This window comes from Gopherus evgoodei, chromosome 1, assembly GCF_007399415.2.
Source record: "Gopherus evgoodei ecotype Sinaloan lineage chromosome 1, rGopEvg1_v1.p, whole genome shotgun sequence".
In the NCBI taxonomy this organism is placed as follows: Eukaryota; Metazoa; Chordata; order Testudines; family Testudinidae; genus Gopherus; species Gopherus evgoodei.
Window position 1 is genome coordinate 229,965,841 of NC_044322.1, and position 14,633 is coordinate 229,980,473.

General features: G+C 49.0%; 1 protein-coding gene across 3 annotated transcripts in view; it reads right to left on the bottom strand.

The window, feature by feature from the left end:
* Nucleotides 1–14,633, bottom strand: part of VWF (von Willebrand factor) — a 252,449-nt gene that overhangs the window by 212,026 nt on the left and 25,790 nt on the right. For all 3 annotated transcript variants that reach the window (XM_030538805.1, XM_030538814.1, XM_030538797.1), the window contains exon 6: nt 13,951–14,075. In XM_030538805.1, the coding sequence (XP_030394665.1) occupies nt 13,951–14,075 (125 nt within the window). The remainder of the gene's footprint in view (nt 1–13,950; nt 14,076–14,633) is intronic.

Consider the following 14,633-nt stretch of genomic DNA (forward strand, 5'->3'; position numbering starts at 1 on the left):
CAAAGCTCTCTTTCTTGTTCCCCAGTATTTGCACAAAACACCTTTCTCCAGTGGCCTGTTTCTTACTACCCCCAGCTGACCCAACACCTGTACGATCACCTACCAGCCCCGATAACTACAATCCTTACCCTGTGCACTCCACCCCCATTACTCTGTAGCATAGTAATCCTGAAGTGCAGCAGACATTGAACAGCAATCCAAACAGGACATATTCAAACCTCTGAATGTACAGTCCACCACCCTACCCGCCCCTGCCCTTTTATGTACTGTATTTTGAATAAAGGATTTTATGGCTTTTACAATAGTTTTTATTATTGCAGAAAGTGGCAAATACTGTACCCCAAGGTAGAAAAGAGCACAGCAAAGGCACTAAACATTACTGTTCGCTCTCAGCATCAAATTGCTCCCTTAAGGCATTCTTAATCCTTGAAGCCCTTTGCTGGGCCTCTCTAGTAGCCCTGCTCTCTGGCTATGCAAATTCAGCCTCTAGGCGTCGAACCTCAGAGGTCCATTCCTCACTGAATCTTTCACCCTTCCCTTCACAAATATTATGGAGGGTACAGCACGCGGAAATAACAGCAGAGATGCTGCTTTCCCCCAAATCTAGCTTCCCATAAAGACAACGCCAGCGGGCTTTCAAACAGCCAAAAGCACACTCCACAGTCATTCTGCACCGGCTCAGCCTGTAGTTGAACTGGTCCTTGCTCCTGTCAAGCTTCCCTGTATACGGTTTCATGAGCCAAGGCATTAAGGGGTAAGTGGGGTCTCCAAGGATCACAGTGGGCATTTTGACGTCCCCTACTGTGATCTTGAGGTCTGGGAAAAAAGTCCCGGCCATCAGCTTCCTGAACAGGGCACTGTTCCGAAAGATGCGTGCATCATTCACCTTTCCAGGCCATCCTGAGTAAATGTCATTGAAACGCCCACGGTGATCCACAAGCACTTGGAGAACCTGTCACAGAGTCACCGGGCGATGCTCTGGAACTGCTCCCCACCAAGCCAGTCAGGACTTTGGGGAGCCTCCTCTCCCTTGGAGCAGACTTGTTCAGGGCAAGAAGCTCACACAGCTTCACCTCCTGGGTCTCTCCTTGGAGCATTCAGCATCCTCTGCCCCTCCGTGCGCTTCCCACAGCGAGTCCACCCCAGCAGGGTCCTGGGGAAGCCACCGGGTTTTGCACCCCCACTTTGCAGTCAGATGTGACTCTCAGCCAGCCAGTAAAACAGAGGTTTATTCGATGACAGGAACAGGGTCTAAAACAGAGCTTGCAGATACAGCGAACCAGACCCCTCGGCCGGGTCCATTCTGGGGGGCAGTGAGCCAGACCCCCCACGTCTGCCCTCCACTCCTCGTCCCCAGCCAGCTCCTGACTAACAACCCCTCCCAGCCCCTCCTCTCTCCTCAGCTCCTTTCCCGGGCCAGGAGGTCACCTGATCCCTTTGTCTCCAACACCTTCAGCTGGCACCTTTGCAGAGGAGGGGCCCAGGCCATCAGTTGCTAGGAGACAGAGTGTCAGGCATTTAGGTGCACTGGCCCTTGGCTCTGCCAGATACTTAAGAACTGCCATGGGGACACTGAGGCACCAACACAGTATTCAGAGAAAACATTAAGAACTTTCCCAGTTCGTCACATCTCTCCCCGCTTCGAGACCGAACTGAGCGAGGTCACTTCAGCCAGTGACCTGGGGAAGTTCGAACCCACCAAGGTTCCCATGGATGCCCCAGCATCTCTCCCATCCCTTGGTGTGAGTTACACCAGGACAGTCCAGTCTTACGCCCTCCCTTAGGTCGGGTGTGCTTGATGGCACTTGCAGGCCGCATGTGGGAAGGTTTATGCAGCCCACACCCTTTGCCACCCCAGTACCCCTGGGCTTCAAGCTGGGATTGGGTCTTTTCCCAGCACTCTGGTCTGTGATTCGGGCTCCCTTGGTTAAGAGCCCACATCTTGTCCTTTGCCAGCTTTGGGCTTGGGCAGCCGCTTCCCACTTTGTGGCCCAGACACAACACCTCTGCCGTCCCCCCTTGCACTTTCCAGCTTTTACCGTCAGTCCCACCTCCTTGAGGCAGCCCAGCCTCCTCTTCACCTGGGACACCTGTTCCTCCCAGGTCTGGCTAAAGATGCATATGTAATCAGTGTCTGCCAGGGCCAAGTTCTCCACCGCCCTCTGCTTGTCTAGAATCTCCCCAGGCCTAGGCGTGGGGTGGGCATTGGACACTGTGATGGCTTTAAGCTTCTGATAGCCCCCATAAAACCAGACCTTCCTGTCTCCCTTGGGGATCAGCCCCACGGGTGAGGCCCATGGGCTGTAAAATGGCTGGATCCCATCTAAAGCCAGCATGTCCCTGACCTCTCTCTCCAGGTTCTGGGCTGCTTTCCCAGTGACTCTGAACGGGGAACACCTGATGGGGAGATTGTTTCCCACCTCAGGGAAGAGATCCCCCCGGGGGTCTTCCTCCTTCTCCATCCAATCCTCCCCCTTCAGCTCCAGGGGTCCCCTCACTCTCCTCCCATCCAGCAGCTCAAATGGGAAGAGCCCTATGGATTCCTGGAGCACCACCAGCTGTCTCCCGATTCCCCCCAGTTCTACTTCCCCTTGGGGAGCTCATTCCCCGTACAGGAATCCCTCCTCCTGCAGGACTCTGTCCCTGCAGCCTTCCCCAAGGGGGTTTGCAGTGCTGTGGCCAGCAAGTTCCCTCAGCTTCTCCAAGGAGGGATCCTTCTGCAGCTCAGTCTGGGATTCAGCGGCTGGGCCAGGGAGTGGGACCTGCTCCCTCTCGCTGGCTGGACCTGGGGTCACAGCCCCCCTGAGCCCTGTCCCTGGTAGCTCCCTTCCTGCTGTGTAATCACTTCCCAGCAGCGCGTCTGGACCAGGCAAACCTGTTTGGCAGCTGACCTGCCCTGCCTGGGTGTCCCCCCACTCAGCTGGGGTCTCAGCTCCCCCCGTGCTCAGCGCTGTCCTTGCTGTCCCAGTGGGGCCAGGCAGCGAGCTCTCTGCTCTGGTCACAGCATCAGAGCCAGCGTGAGCCCCCTCTCTGGTGTGCAGGGGGCGGGGAGCAACTCTCCCTCCCACTCAGCCCCAAGGGTCTGGTTACAGGTAGGCAGATATCCTGAGCCCAGCAGCCCCTCCCCCCTGCCAGCCAGGTCATTTGCATTTTCACTGACCATTTCCATCCTAGCCAATTGGTTCCCTGGATTTGAATTCAAACCCTCGGCCGTTACAGGAGCGGGGCCTGGATCCTGTCCCATGGGGAGACAGTCACCCCCCAACAGGGCCTCCCAGCCGATATCCTGGAGAACCCCAACTACCAGTCAGCCCGACCCCTTCTGGGTCTGCACAGGGATCTGGGCCATAGGCAGGGCGAGGGGTTTCACCCCAGGGAACTTCACCCAGGTTCCACAGTCCCTCAGCATCTGGGGCTGCACCACCACAGTTCTCTCTGTCCCAGGGTCTCGCCCCTGCAGGCGTGTTTCCCCACTGACCCCTGGGCAGCCCCCTATGTCTCTCTGCTCCACCATCACCAGTCCACGCTGCTGCTGCTTCTCATGCAGCTTTTCCTCGGGCTCTTGCTTTCTCTCACAGTCCTCTCGATCTCTCGGGGTCTGCTCCCATCCCATCCGTCTCCAATCTCCTGATGGGGAACCCAATCGTGAAGACCCTCGTCTGATTGGGGACCAGACTCCCGGGGATGCCTGGCTGATGCTCCAGCTGCTCTCAGATCCCCTTGTAGCCCCATCTGGGCCAGGAATCTGCTCCTCAGAGCGGTGCTTCTCCTTCAACTGCACGATTAACTGTGCCTTGGTGAATTTCCCCATGTGTAACCCTCTCTTTGTGCACAGGATCACAATGTCCTTCTCAAGGAGATGGTGATAGGCCATCACTTCACCATTCCCAAGTGGCTCTGGACTCACAGGCCTGTGTGCTCTTGGCTCCCCCATGGTTTCCAGGAAGAACCCCTGGTGTGCCAGCCCTTCTCGTGATCACCACCTCTTTGCCAGGGTCGAGCTGCAGACTCCTCCGCCCCTGGGACTGCTCCTGCAATCCCCCGGGGAACCCTGCTACTGCAAAAATCCTTCTCTCTCCCAGAGTCGAGCGGCAAGCTCCTCCACCCCTGAGACTGCTCGCTGCAGTCCTCAGGGGGACCCTGTTACTCCAACAGTCCTTCTCGCTGGTCACACACTCCCAGAGGTTAACTGCCCCCTGAAACTGTCCCTCTCTGAGCCTTCAGCACGCCTGGTCCTCATTATCCCTCCTTTGTTTTACTGCTCCCCAGTCACTTACTGCAAGCAGCGCCATTCACGGGGTGCAGTACGTCCCGCCGCTGCCACCAGTTGTCACGGAGTCACCGGGCGATGCTCTGGAACTGCTCCCCACCAAGCCAGTCAGGACTTTGGGGAGCCTCCTCTCCCTTGGAGCAGACTTGTTCAGGGCAAGAAGCTCACACAGCTTCACCTCCTGGGTCTCTCCTTGGAGCATTCAGCATCCTCTGCCCCTCCGTGCGCTTCCCACAGCGAGTCCACCCCAGCAGGGTCCTGGGGAAGCCACCGGGTTTTGCACCCCCACTTTGCAGTCAGATGTGACTCTCAGCCAGCCAGTAAAACAGAGGTTTATTCGATAACAGGAACAGGGTCTAAAACAGAGCTTGCAGATACAGCGAACCAGACCCCTCGGCCGGGTCCATTCTGGGGGGCAGTGAGCCAGACCCCCCACGTCTGCCCTCCACTCCTCGTCCCCAGCCAGCTCCTGACTAACAACCCCCCCCAGGCCCTCCTCTCTCCTCAGCTCCTTTCCCGGGCCAGGAGGTCACCTGATCCCTTTGTCTCCAACACCTTCAGCTGGCACCTTTGCAGAGGAGGGGCCCAGGCCATCAGTTGCTAGGAGACAGAGTGTCAGGCATTTAGGTGCACTGGCCCTTGGCTCTGCCAGATACTTAAGAACTGCCATGGGGACACTGAGGCACCAATACAGTATTCAGAGAAAACATTAAGAACTTTCCCAGTTCGTCACATCACCACAGAGAAATACCCCTTGCGATTAATGTACTCTTACGCCAGGTGGGTTGGTGACAGAATAGGAATATGCGTCCTATCTATTGCCCCTCCACAGTTAGGGAAACCCATTTGTGCAAAGCCATCCACAATGTCCTGCACGTTCCCTAGAGTCACAGTTCTTCTTAGCAGGGTGCGATTAATGGCTGTGCAAACTTGCATCAGCACCATTCCAACGGTGGACTTTCCCACTCCAAACTGGTTCGCCACCGATCGGTAGCTGTCTGGAGTTGCCAGTTTCCAGATTGCAATAATCACCCGCTTCTCCACTGACAGGGCAGCTCTCAATCTCGTGTCCCTGCGCCGCAGGGTAGGGGCGAGCTCAGCACACAGTCCCATGAAAGTGGTTTTTCTCATCCGAAAGTTCTGCAGCCACTGCTCGTCATCCCAGACTTGCAGGACGATGTGATCCCACCACTCAGTGCTTGTTTCCCGAGCCCAAAGGCGCCGTTCCACGGTGCTGAGCACAACTGTTACTGCCACAAGCAATTGAGTGTCTTGAGAGTCAGATAATTCAATATCATCGTCTGACTCCTTACTGTCACTTTGCAGCTGATGGAATAGCTCCACTGTCATGCGTGATGTGCTGGCAACATTCATCAGCAAGGTCCTCCATTTGTAACAGAAATCTCAGAAATCGCGCTGCAGACTCACAATGGCGCCAAACTGCTTGGAATGTGTAGCAAAGCACCATGGGGCATTGGAACAGGAAGCGGAAAGACCCGCACCCTTCCGTCCCCTTCCCACAAGCCACAGCGCCAAAATGGGACGAGGTGCTCTGTGGGATAGCTGCCCACAATGCACCACTCCCAACAGCGCTGCAAGTGCTGCAAATGTGGCCACACTGCAGCGCTGGTAGCTGTCAGTGTGGCCACACTGCAGTGCTGGCCCTACACAGCTGTACGAACACAGCTGTAACTACCAGCGCTGCAGAACTGTAAGTGTAGCCATGGCCTCAGCCAAGCTTTCTCCCACACGCTGCAGGAGCTTGTGTGAGACACCAGCGTAAGAGAGATAGGGGGCCACTGTAACTCCATGATTTCGCGGGAGTTAGTCTTGATTTATACCATTGTAAATTAGAGGAAAATCAGCCCCACAAGCTATGCACCTCTCCATTTGCCTTCCAAGGTCTTGAGATAAACAAGGTTCACATCAGCACTGGCTCTCTTTGTTGTAGACAGAGAATATTCATCCTTATACATCTTACCTTGTTCCCATTGAAGTCAATGGCAAAATTATCTGGTTACCAGGACTTTATTTATAGATATAATACTCGAAGAATAGACAAGGACACCATGGAAGATAGCTTCTGAATACTATTTCTAAGGGAAGGTAAAATCTTGAAAGTGAGGATCACATTTAAGAATGTATAAAAACCTTTTACCACTCTAAAAAGCAGAGATCTCTTCCTGCACGACTACTGCTGCAAAGACTGTTCTTTGGTACATCTGCATTACAAATACAGCTGTGTTGGGGCACTCCATTACAAAACAGTTTGCTTTTGTCTGTGAACATAGAACTAAACTGTTATAACTATGTGAAGGGAACTGTGACACAACTCTTAAGATAAAGGACCCAAACAGAGCATGGATGTATAAGTGGATATAACTTCTTACTGGCTTACATTTCATGCTTGAGAAATAAGCATGAAATGTAAGGAAAAAAACCTATAAACTCTATGATCCAGCTGAGGCACAACCTTGTTCTAACTGTATACCTCCCAGTTGTGTAACTGCAGGCAGGACCTTCGTGAGCCAGGCATAAGACAACTATTATGATCATAATGTTTAGTACAGAAGTGCCTAAAGACCAAATAAGAATAGGGCCCCATCGTGCTAGGCACCGCACACACAGAGTAGTAGTGTCAAAATCTAATCCCTTGTACAACTTCCCAACCTCACGTCCAAGGATCAGTCTTTCCCATATCTTGTTTCCTACAACGTTCCACTCTTCCAGCAATGCCATCTTTAGTGCACCATTCAGTTCCTTCTCCCAATAACCCTTCCTTACACCTTCCATCCATGGGATGACCCTACCTAGGTTGCCAACCCATCATTCCCTCTTCATTTAATCCTTCCTAAAGTCCCACTCTTTCCTCAATGCCCACAAACAGTGAGTTCTTAACCACAAATAAAATATTCACCTTTGTTAACTCCCTCTCTGGATTTCCCAGCATGTCCTGTCTTCCACGTATTTTTTTTTTGAAAAAACAGTTTGCTCTAAGAGGCAGGAACTATCTGTGTTCCATATAGTACAGTGTGGAGCTTATTGTACATACTATGAACAATAATAATTACAATTTTCTCCTGTGATGGTCCATCTATTAGGGCTGGTTGGGAATTTTCTCTCTAAATGAATTTTTGACAGAATAGCTCCACAAAATTGAATTTTCGGTGGGACAGAAATACTGCTGATTCCTGTAACCAGGCTAAAACCCAGTCTGTATGAACCAAGTCATTAACATGGTTACAGATCATAGTTAAACACAATTAGCCAAATGTACGCACACTGCAAACTGCAAGCAGTACAGGGGCAAGCTATGTCCCTTGCATCTAATGTAGTGGTAGCATAGCTGCATTACTGACCACAATTACTTACATGACAAACTTTTTTGGACACTAAAAACTATCAGAGGAGAGACAATATGTTTTCCTCAACTTTAACAGTTGTTAGGAAATGGATTAAATCATAAGAAAGTGTATGAATTAACCTCAGCCCGTGATCTCATTTATTTATCCATCCCTACACTCAGCTGATAGGTAGTCACCACATGATGATACTTCATTTTATCAGTGACTGAGATCATCATCCCAATACAGTGGTTAAAGTAGATGAAGAGAGGCTGGGGAGATAACCAGGTTAAGAAGCCATCATCAGCAGTCTGGGTTTTATGAGATGATGCAGTGTTACATCCTCTTGTGCTGCAGCAAGAGGAAGAGAATGGGGACCAGGGAATACATGTATCTGAAGGGAGTTCAAGTCTCCAGGCAGGGCCATAGCCATCCAAGCAAAAGCATGTGCATGGGTAGAACAAGCATATTGCTGGTGCTTCCCATCCCCATTTCCTAGCAGGATAGAGAATGTGGCCAGGGTGGAGAATCTGTACAGATGCACAAAACAGGTAAAGATGGGTGCTCAGGGGGATCCTTCAATGGAACATTGTCAAATGCAGGGAACTGCACAATTGAAAGACATAGCAAGACGGAGATTTTATGCAAAAATCAACAGTGCTGGTTTGTGCACTGAGATGAGGTGGGGTAGGGAAGGAGGTGTCTCCCTGGAGCAGAGAGGGAGGCAGCAGGAATTCTTTTTGTTCTCTTATCCAGTGGAGGAGAAAGGCAGAGAGCAGGCAGGAGTGACCTTCCTTCAGAGGAGGAGATATATAGGGGTGTCACAGCCAGGATACCTCTTCTTCCCCCATTAGTTGCTGTTTCACACACTGGCAGGAAAGATTAGGAGCCCCAGAACTAATGCAACTTCAGCTTCTCCTGCCTGGGAAGTGCTCACCTCACTAGCCAGAGCAAAAGGGGAAATCTGGGAAAGCAGGGGGAGCGGTCCTCGCCCAACTTCTATTACTATTACCCCTGCACCCAGATAGTTTCCCTGTTAGAGTTTTCATCTTGTCATGAGTAATCTGTATCCAAGCAATTCCTTTTTTCCAAACCAATTTACAGGGCTCCACTGTTTGCCATACTTAATGCTAGGTGTTGTATTGAAGTCAATGCAAGAGCTCTAGTTTTGCCTTTGGATCAGGTCCATAGAGCTGTTCATCTTCCAAAGCATTTGTTCAACAAATTAAATTGTGAGACATCTCTGCAGAGACAAGGTTTGAAACAGCAATTTGTGGGGGAAGAAAAGACAAGAACTCCAGATCTAGATGGGGAAGAGTAATGACATGAACCAAAGCTATTGTTTTCTTCCCCTATCAGCTGACTGCCTCAGATCCAAAGGGGCTGAGAGACGGGGGAGATTTGCATTCCTGAAGCTGAAGCTAGCAAACAAAGGAATCTGTTTCTTGATTGAAAAGATCAGAATTCTTCAGCAAGCCCTGACTTTTGCTGGACTTCTATTAATAGTACAACGTTTACTCATGGCAGTGAATAAATTAAATCAATGTTTGTCAAATGCTGTGGGCTCAGGAATTCACAGAATAGAGGAGTTCATTTCATTGGCCTGTGGAGCAAATGTCGTCTTGCAAAGCAGCAATATTTAAAGTGATTTATATAGAAGCAACTGTAAATTCTAATCCACTCTGTAAACTGTGTTCATTCTGCTTTAGAATCAAGGCCAGGGCTGGGTGATTGCTGTGGCCTTGTCTACAACGGAAGAATTTTCCAACAAATTCAAACTGATTTTGATAGACAATGCTCCAGTGGCCCCAAGCAGTTATAAGAACTGTTTCAGGGCCTCGTCCACACTGCAGTTCCAACCAGTTTTAGAATGGGCTTGTATTTTGGTGCAGTCAAGCAAACCAAACCCAGCAGGTCTCACAGAGCCTTAGCACCATAAATAAGGCAGATTTCAATCAACTCAGAAACCAAGGTAAAAACTCTCCACAGACCTAAACTCAGGCTTAGGAAAAAGATGTTCACTGTCATTATCCATTACTATGAACTGCCGCTATGAATGACAATGAACAGTTATTGGACCAGAGAAAGAGGGAGGATTGTTCTGGAGTCTAGTGGTCAGGGCACTCACCTAGGATGTGGAGACTCAAGTGTAAGTCCCTGCTCCAAGGACTAATTGTTTATAAAGAGTGGAACAGCTTCACTAGGAGAGAGGAGACTCAACTGAGAATATCTTACAGTTCAGTGGTTAGGGCACTCTTCAGGGAAGTGGGGGGACCGCTGTTCAAATCCCCTCTCCACGTCAGACAAGGGGGGAATTGAATCCAGCTCTGCTACATCCCAGGTGAGTTCCCTAATCACTGGGTTAACAGTTGTAAGGCCTCCTCCCAGTCCCCCCAAAAATATTTTGACCAAAACTATTGTATTTTGGAACATTTCTGTCAAATTCGTGAATTGTTCCAAGTCAATCAAAACTGCATTTTTTTGGTGAACAAATAATTAATCTGAAAAATTTCATCCAGCTCTAGATGAAAGTTAGCTCAGGTATGTCTCCAAGTACCACAGTGACACCTCTGATTGCAGTGAAGACATACCAGATGGGGTAGGCAGGGTTTCACTTGCATCCATAGTTAACAACACTTTTCCACAGCCAATGCTCTAGATTCTAGCGGCCTGGGGCTACAAGGTTGGGGTTGCGAGTATATTCCGATGAATTTTAGAATGTTTAATAGGAATATCATTATTCAGAGGCTCAAAATGTTTGGGGGTCTGTGTAAATAGCCAGAAGCTCCTCTGAACATAAATAATCTCCTCCGTGTGGCTGAGTAATGAATTATCAAATATCCCCAGAGCAAGAACTTTCTACACTGTATTTCCTTTATCATCTTAGGCCCAACGTAAAAAGCATTGATCTAGATTAGCCCCAAGTTTCCAACTACTCAGCCAAATTCTGATCACAGTTATTTCACTGTCAATCTAGAGCTATGCCAAAGTCAGCCGATTTACTCTGAATTCACACCAGCGTACACAAGATTAGCACTAAACAGGTTAAAAATTGATTTCACCATAACCATCACAATCTGTAATATTGAATGCACAGTAAGTGAATTCTTAAATAACTGCTTTGTTCCTAAAGCAGTGAGGATTTGTACGTGTTTACTGCCTGCCTAATGGAAACAGAGGGCATATTTATACCTGCAAAGCAGAGGCAAAAAAGGATAGATGGAGCCCAAGGGAAAGACCCTTGGCTGAGTCACAGCATCTTTGCATCACTCCAGAAAAACAACGCTACCCCCATGATGACTAATTTGAGGATCCCCTGCCTCGGGGAATCATTGGGGAACATAGAGTCACCATAGCAGCTACTAAGGCAGCACCTGTTGCAGCAGCTGTGGAAAAAAGAGGCATGACAGAGGCCTCCTTACACATTGGTGATATCCAGGTGCCAAGATATCCCCCAAGTGCTCTTGGCACCTGGTGCAGTTTAGAGCAGCCTTCAGGCAAGCTCTGTTCAGCATTGGGCAACCAAGGACGCACATGGGCAGAATATAAGTGGCAGCTTTGCACACAGCCCTCCTGAGCCTTGTCCAGTGCTTCTTTCGCAACAGCCCAGGAGTATTTTTATGCAGCCTTCAGAGGAGATTGCCAGGGTGGGTAATGGCAAGAGAAAAAGAGGATGTTCACTAACTGGGGATAAGTTGTATTACTGAGGGGATTTTTTTCCCCTCGGTGTCCGACATCTGGACACCGAGGGGAAAAAAATCCCCTCAGTAATACAACTTATTGTCAGTCTCCATTTGCATCTGGCACTGCAATCAACAGAATGGACCTAAAAGTATTCTCCAGCAAATGTCACTACTACAACAGTTAACAGGGTGATCCTGGCATGCCTCAGCAGCACATGAATTGTACTGATGACAGTTCTCTGATGACTGATTAGACTGACTTGCACTGCACCTGTATCCGACTCCCAACTAAGAGCTATAAAATGCAGCCCCTGGCTGCCCTCATCCACTAACTATTCAGTAAGGACAGAATTGATCAGCTGCAGATTTTTAGTGGTAGGAAGCTCAAACAATAAAACATTTCTGTTCCTCTTCCAAAGAAGATCTGAGCACCAGGGCCACCCAGAAGATTCAGGGGGCCTGGGGTCTTCGGCGGCAGGGGGCCCCCGCCGCCAAATTGCTGCCGAAGACCTGGCACTTTGGCGGCAGGTCCAGCAGCGGAAGGACCCGCTGCCACCGAATTGCCCACAACAACCCAGAGCAGAAGAAGCTCTGGGGCCTGGGCCCCATGAGAGAGTTTTCTGGGGCCCCCGAAGCAAATGAAGGACCCTGCTCCGGGGTCCCAAAAAACTCTCATGGGGCCCCTGCATGGCCCGGGACCTGGGGCAAATTGCCCCTCTTGCCCCGCCTCTAGGCGGCCCTGCTGAGCGGAAGTAAATTTTGTGAGACACTGCATTTGCTATCAATCAAATGCACACCCGTTGAGATGGAAATTATGTAGAGACTTGAGAGCCCTGAAAAGCTGCCAATTCACACTGTCACAAAGGTTTGGTGCCCCTGGGTATTAGTTAAATCAGTGAACAGGAGTTGCTGGATCAAAGGGACACATCATATTAAAAATACACTTTTTGTCAGTTCCAGGGCCCGAACCTGCAACAAGATCCATGCAGGAACATCACTGGTTCCACACAGACCTACCTGTATGCATCTCATCACAAGATCAGAACCAAACCTCTTTGCCTGCATTACAAATTACACTTCAGATCAGGCCTTCTGAAACATTTTCATAGTGCAGACCACATGGTACTACAGAGATTGTCTCATGGACACTTCCCCTCATGGTCATGAGCATGCAGCCTACCTTCCCTCCTATCGATAACGACATAACAGCCCTGTTGCCCTTGCCAATGTAAAACAGTAATATCCAAAAAAGTGCATCATCCTATAGTTTTAGCTTCTTTTAATGAAGTCTAGCAGCTGGGGAAAAGAGGAGAGCCGGCACCAATTGACCAGCCGACTTTCCTTGCACCACCCACAGCTGTTCTGCAGGCCATTAGAGGCTCTTGAACTGCAGTTCATTGAAAACACTTCCTTTATGAGTCAGAGTTCATGCTATTTACTTTTTGCATCTCCCACTGCTTAAAAAAAAACAAACAGCTAGGCTAGGAATTTGCACATTTATTTGTAATTAGGTTTAGCCTATTTCACCTTCAGGGAACTAGCACAGGACTGCTGCAATGACTGAGTTGCTAGCAGTTCAAGAGGGTGTTTCTTAAAAAGAAACTGCTCCCATTGGTATTTAAACAAACCACAGAAATATTTCTACTGATTTTGTAAAAGCTTATTCTTACTAAAGTTAAGTCAATACATATATGGTCCCTCATCATCACCACAGTATCTGACCTCTTCATTATCTTTAATGGACTTATCCTCATTACACCCCTGTGAAGTAGGAAAGTGCTATCATCCCCATTTTACAACAGGGAACTAAGCCACAGACAATGTGTCTACACAGCAACCAAGCACCCGCGGCTGCCCTGTGCCAGCCAACTCGGGCTCGCAGGGCTAGATCTGTGGGGCTGTTTCACTACAGTGTAGACTTTTGGGCTTGGGCTGAAGCCCAAACTCTGGGACCCTCACACCGTCCTAGAGCCAGAGCTTCAACCTGAGCCTGGAAGGCTACACAGCCGTGAAACAGCCTCACAGCCCGAGCCATATGAGCCTCAGTTGGTTGGCACAGGGCAGCCGTGGGTGTCTAGTTGCTGTGTAGACATATCCAGAGACATTAGATAACTTGCCCAAGATCACATAGGAAAAAATTGTGGGAGAGTAAGGAATTGAACCGAGCCGTCGCAAACCCCAGAGTAAACCCTTAGCCACTGAACTATTCTTCTTCTTAGGCCAGGTCTACACTACACACTTATTTTAGTATAGTTTAACTGACCTTAACCCCCTCCTCCTGTATAGACAGCACTATGTCAGCAGGAAGCTTCTCCCACCAACAGAGCTACTGCTTCTTGGGGAGGTGGAGTAACTAAGCATTTGTAGTATAGCCCTGCCCTTAGACAAAGACCTGAGTGATTGTGAAGCTCCACCTACATAAAGACTGATGCTGTAGTACTGGGCATATACTACTTGTGAAGCTTGATTCAGGCTATTAGGGCCAATCATGTGTGAAGCTAAGCACCTGAAACCACTCTGGAAGTTAATGGGAGATGAAGACACTCCAGACTTTGCAGGATCATGATCTAATAAGTAGGTTCCCAGGAATAAAGCTATTACTGGCTTCAATAGGAGCAGGACTGGGCTCACAGTCTATTGGTTTGGCACCAACCTTATTGGCAAATTCAGATGAAATATTGCAGGTGTTGCTTGGAGCACGCACTCTTTTGCATCGCTTATCTTCACTGTGCAATGCCCAGGAATTAGCAAAATCATAGCTGCTTTCGACCAAGGTCCCTGTGAATCATGAAAAAGAGGAGGAGACAGATGTTTAGGGGCTTGAGTAACAAAGGACCAGCACTGTCCAGTGTTTTAAATAAATCTACAAAGTTAAAGCATTCCCCTTCCAAGTAACAGATTGTTTACGGAAAACTACCCAGAGAAATCAGGACTGAATCCAGCACGGAGTCCGTCTACAATCACCTCTCCACACAAAGAACAGACAAGGCAGATGAGTGCTAATGGCTGTGGGAGGCAGTTCCCATCATTGCTCAATTCTACAGGAAGAGATTAATTATTTAACTACATTCTAGATGTTATTTGCTGGTCAGATAAATTCTGCTTGGAGCCTAAGTGCACTGGGGTGTTTTTTCTGTGTGTGTTTTTTTTTAATACAAATAATAGAAATTAGAGATTGAAACAAAATAATTAAGTCACCATCCACCTTCCAACCAAGATAGAAGCATTCTTGACAGCAGCTCAGTTTCCCCCTCTTTCTGCAACCATTTTTTTAATCTTTCACATCCCATAATTCTTTGGGCCATTGCCCTTTGAAGGATTAATGCATTTATTAGA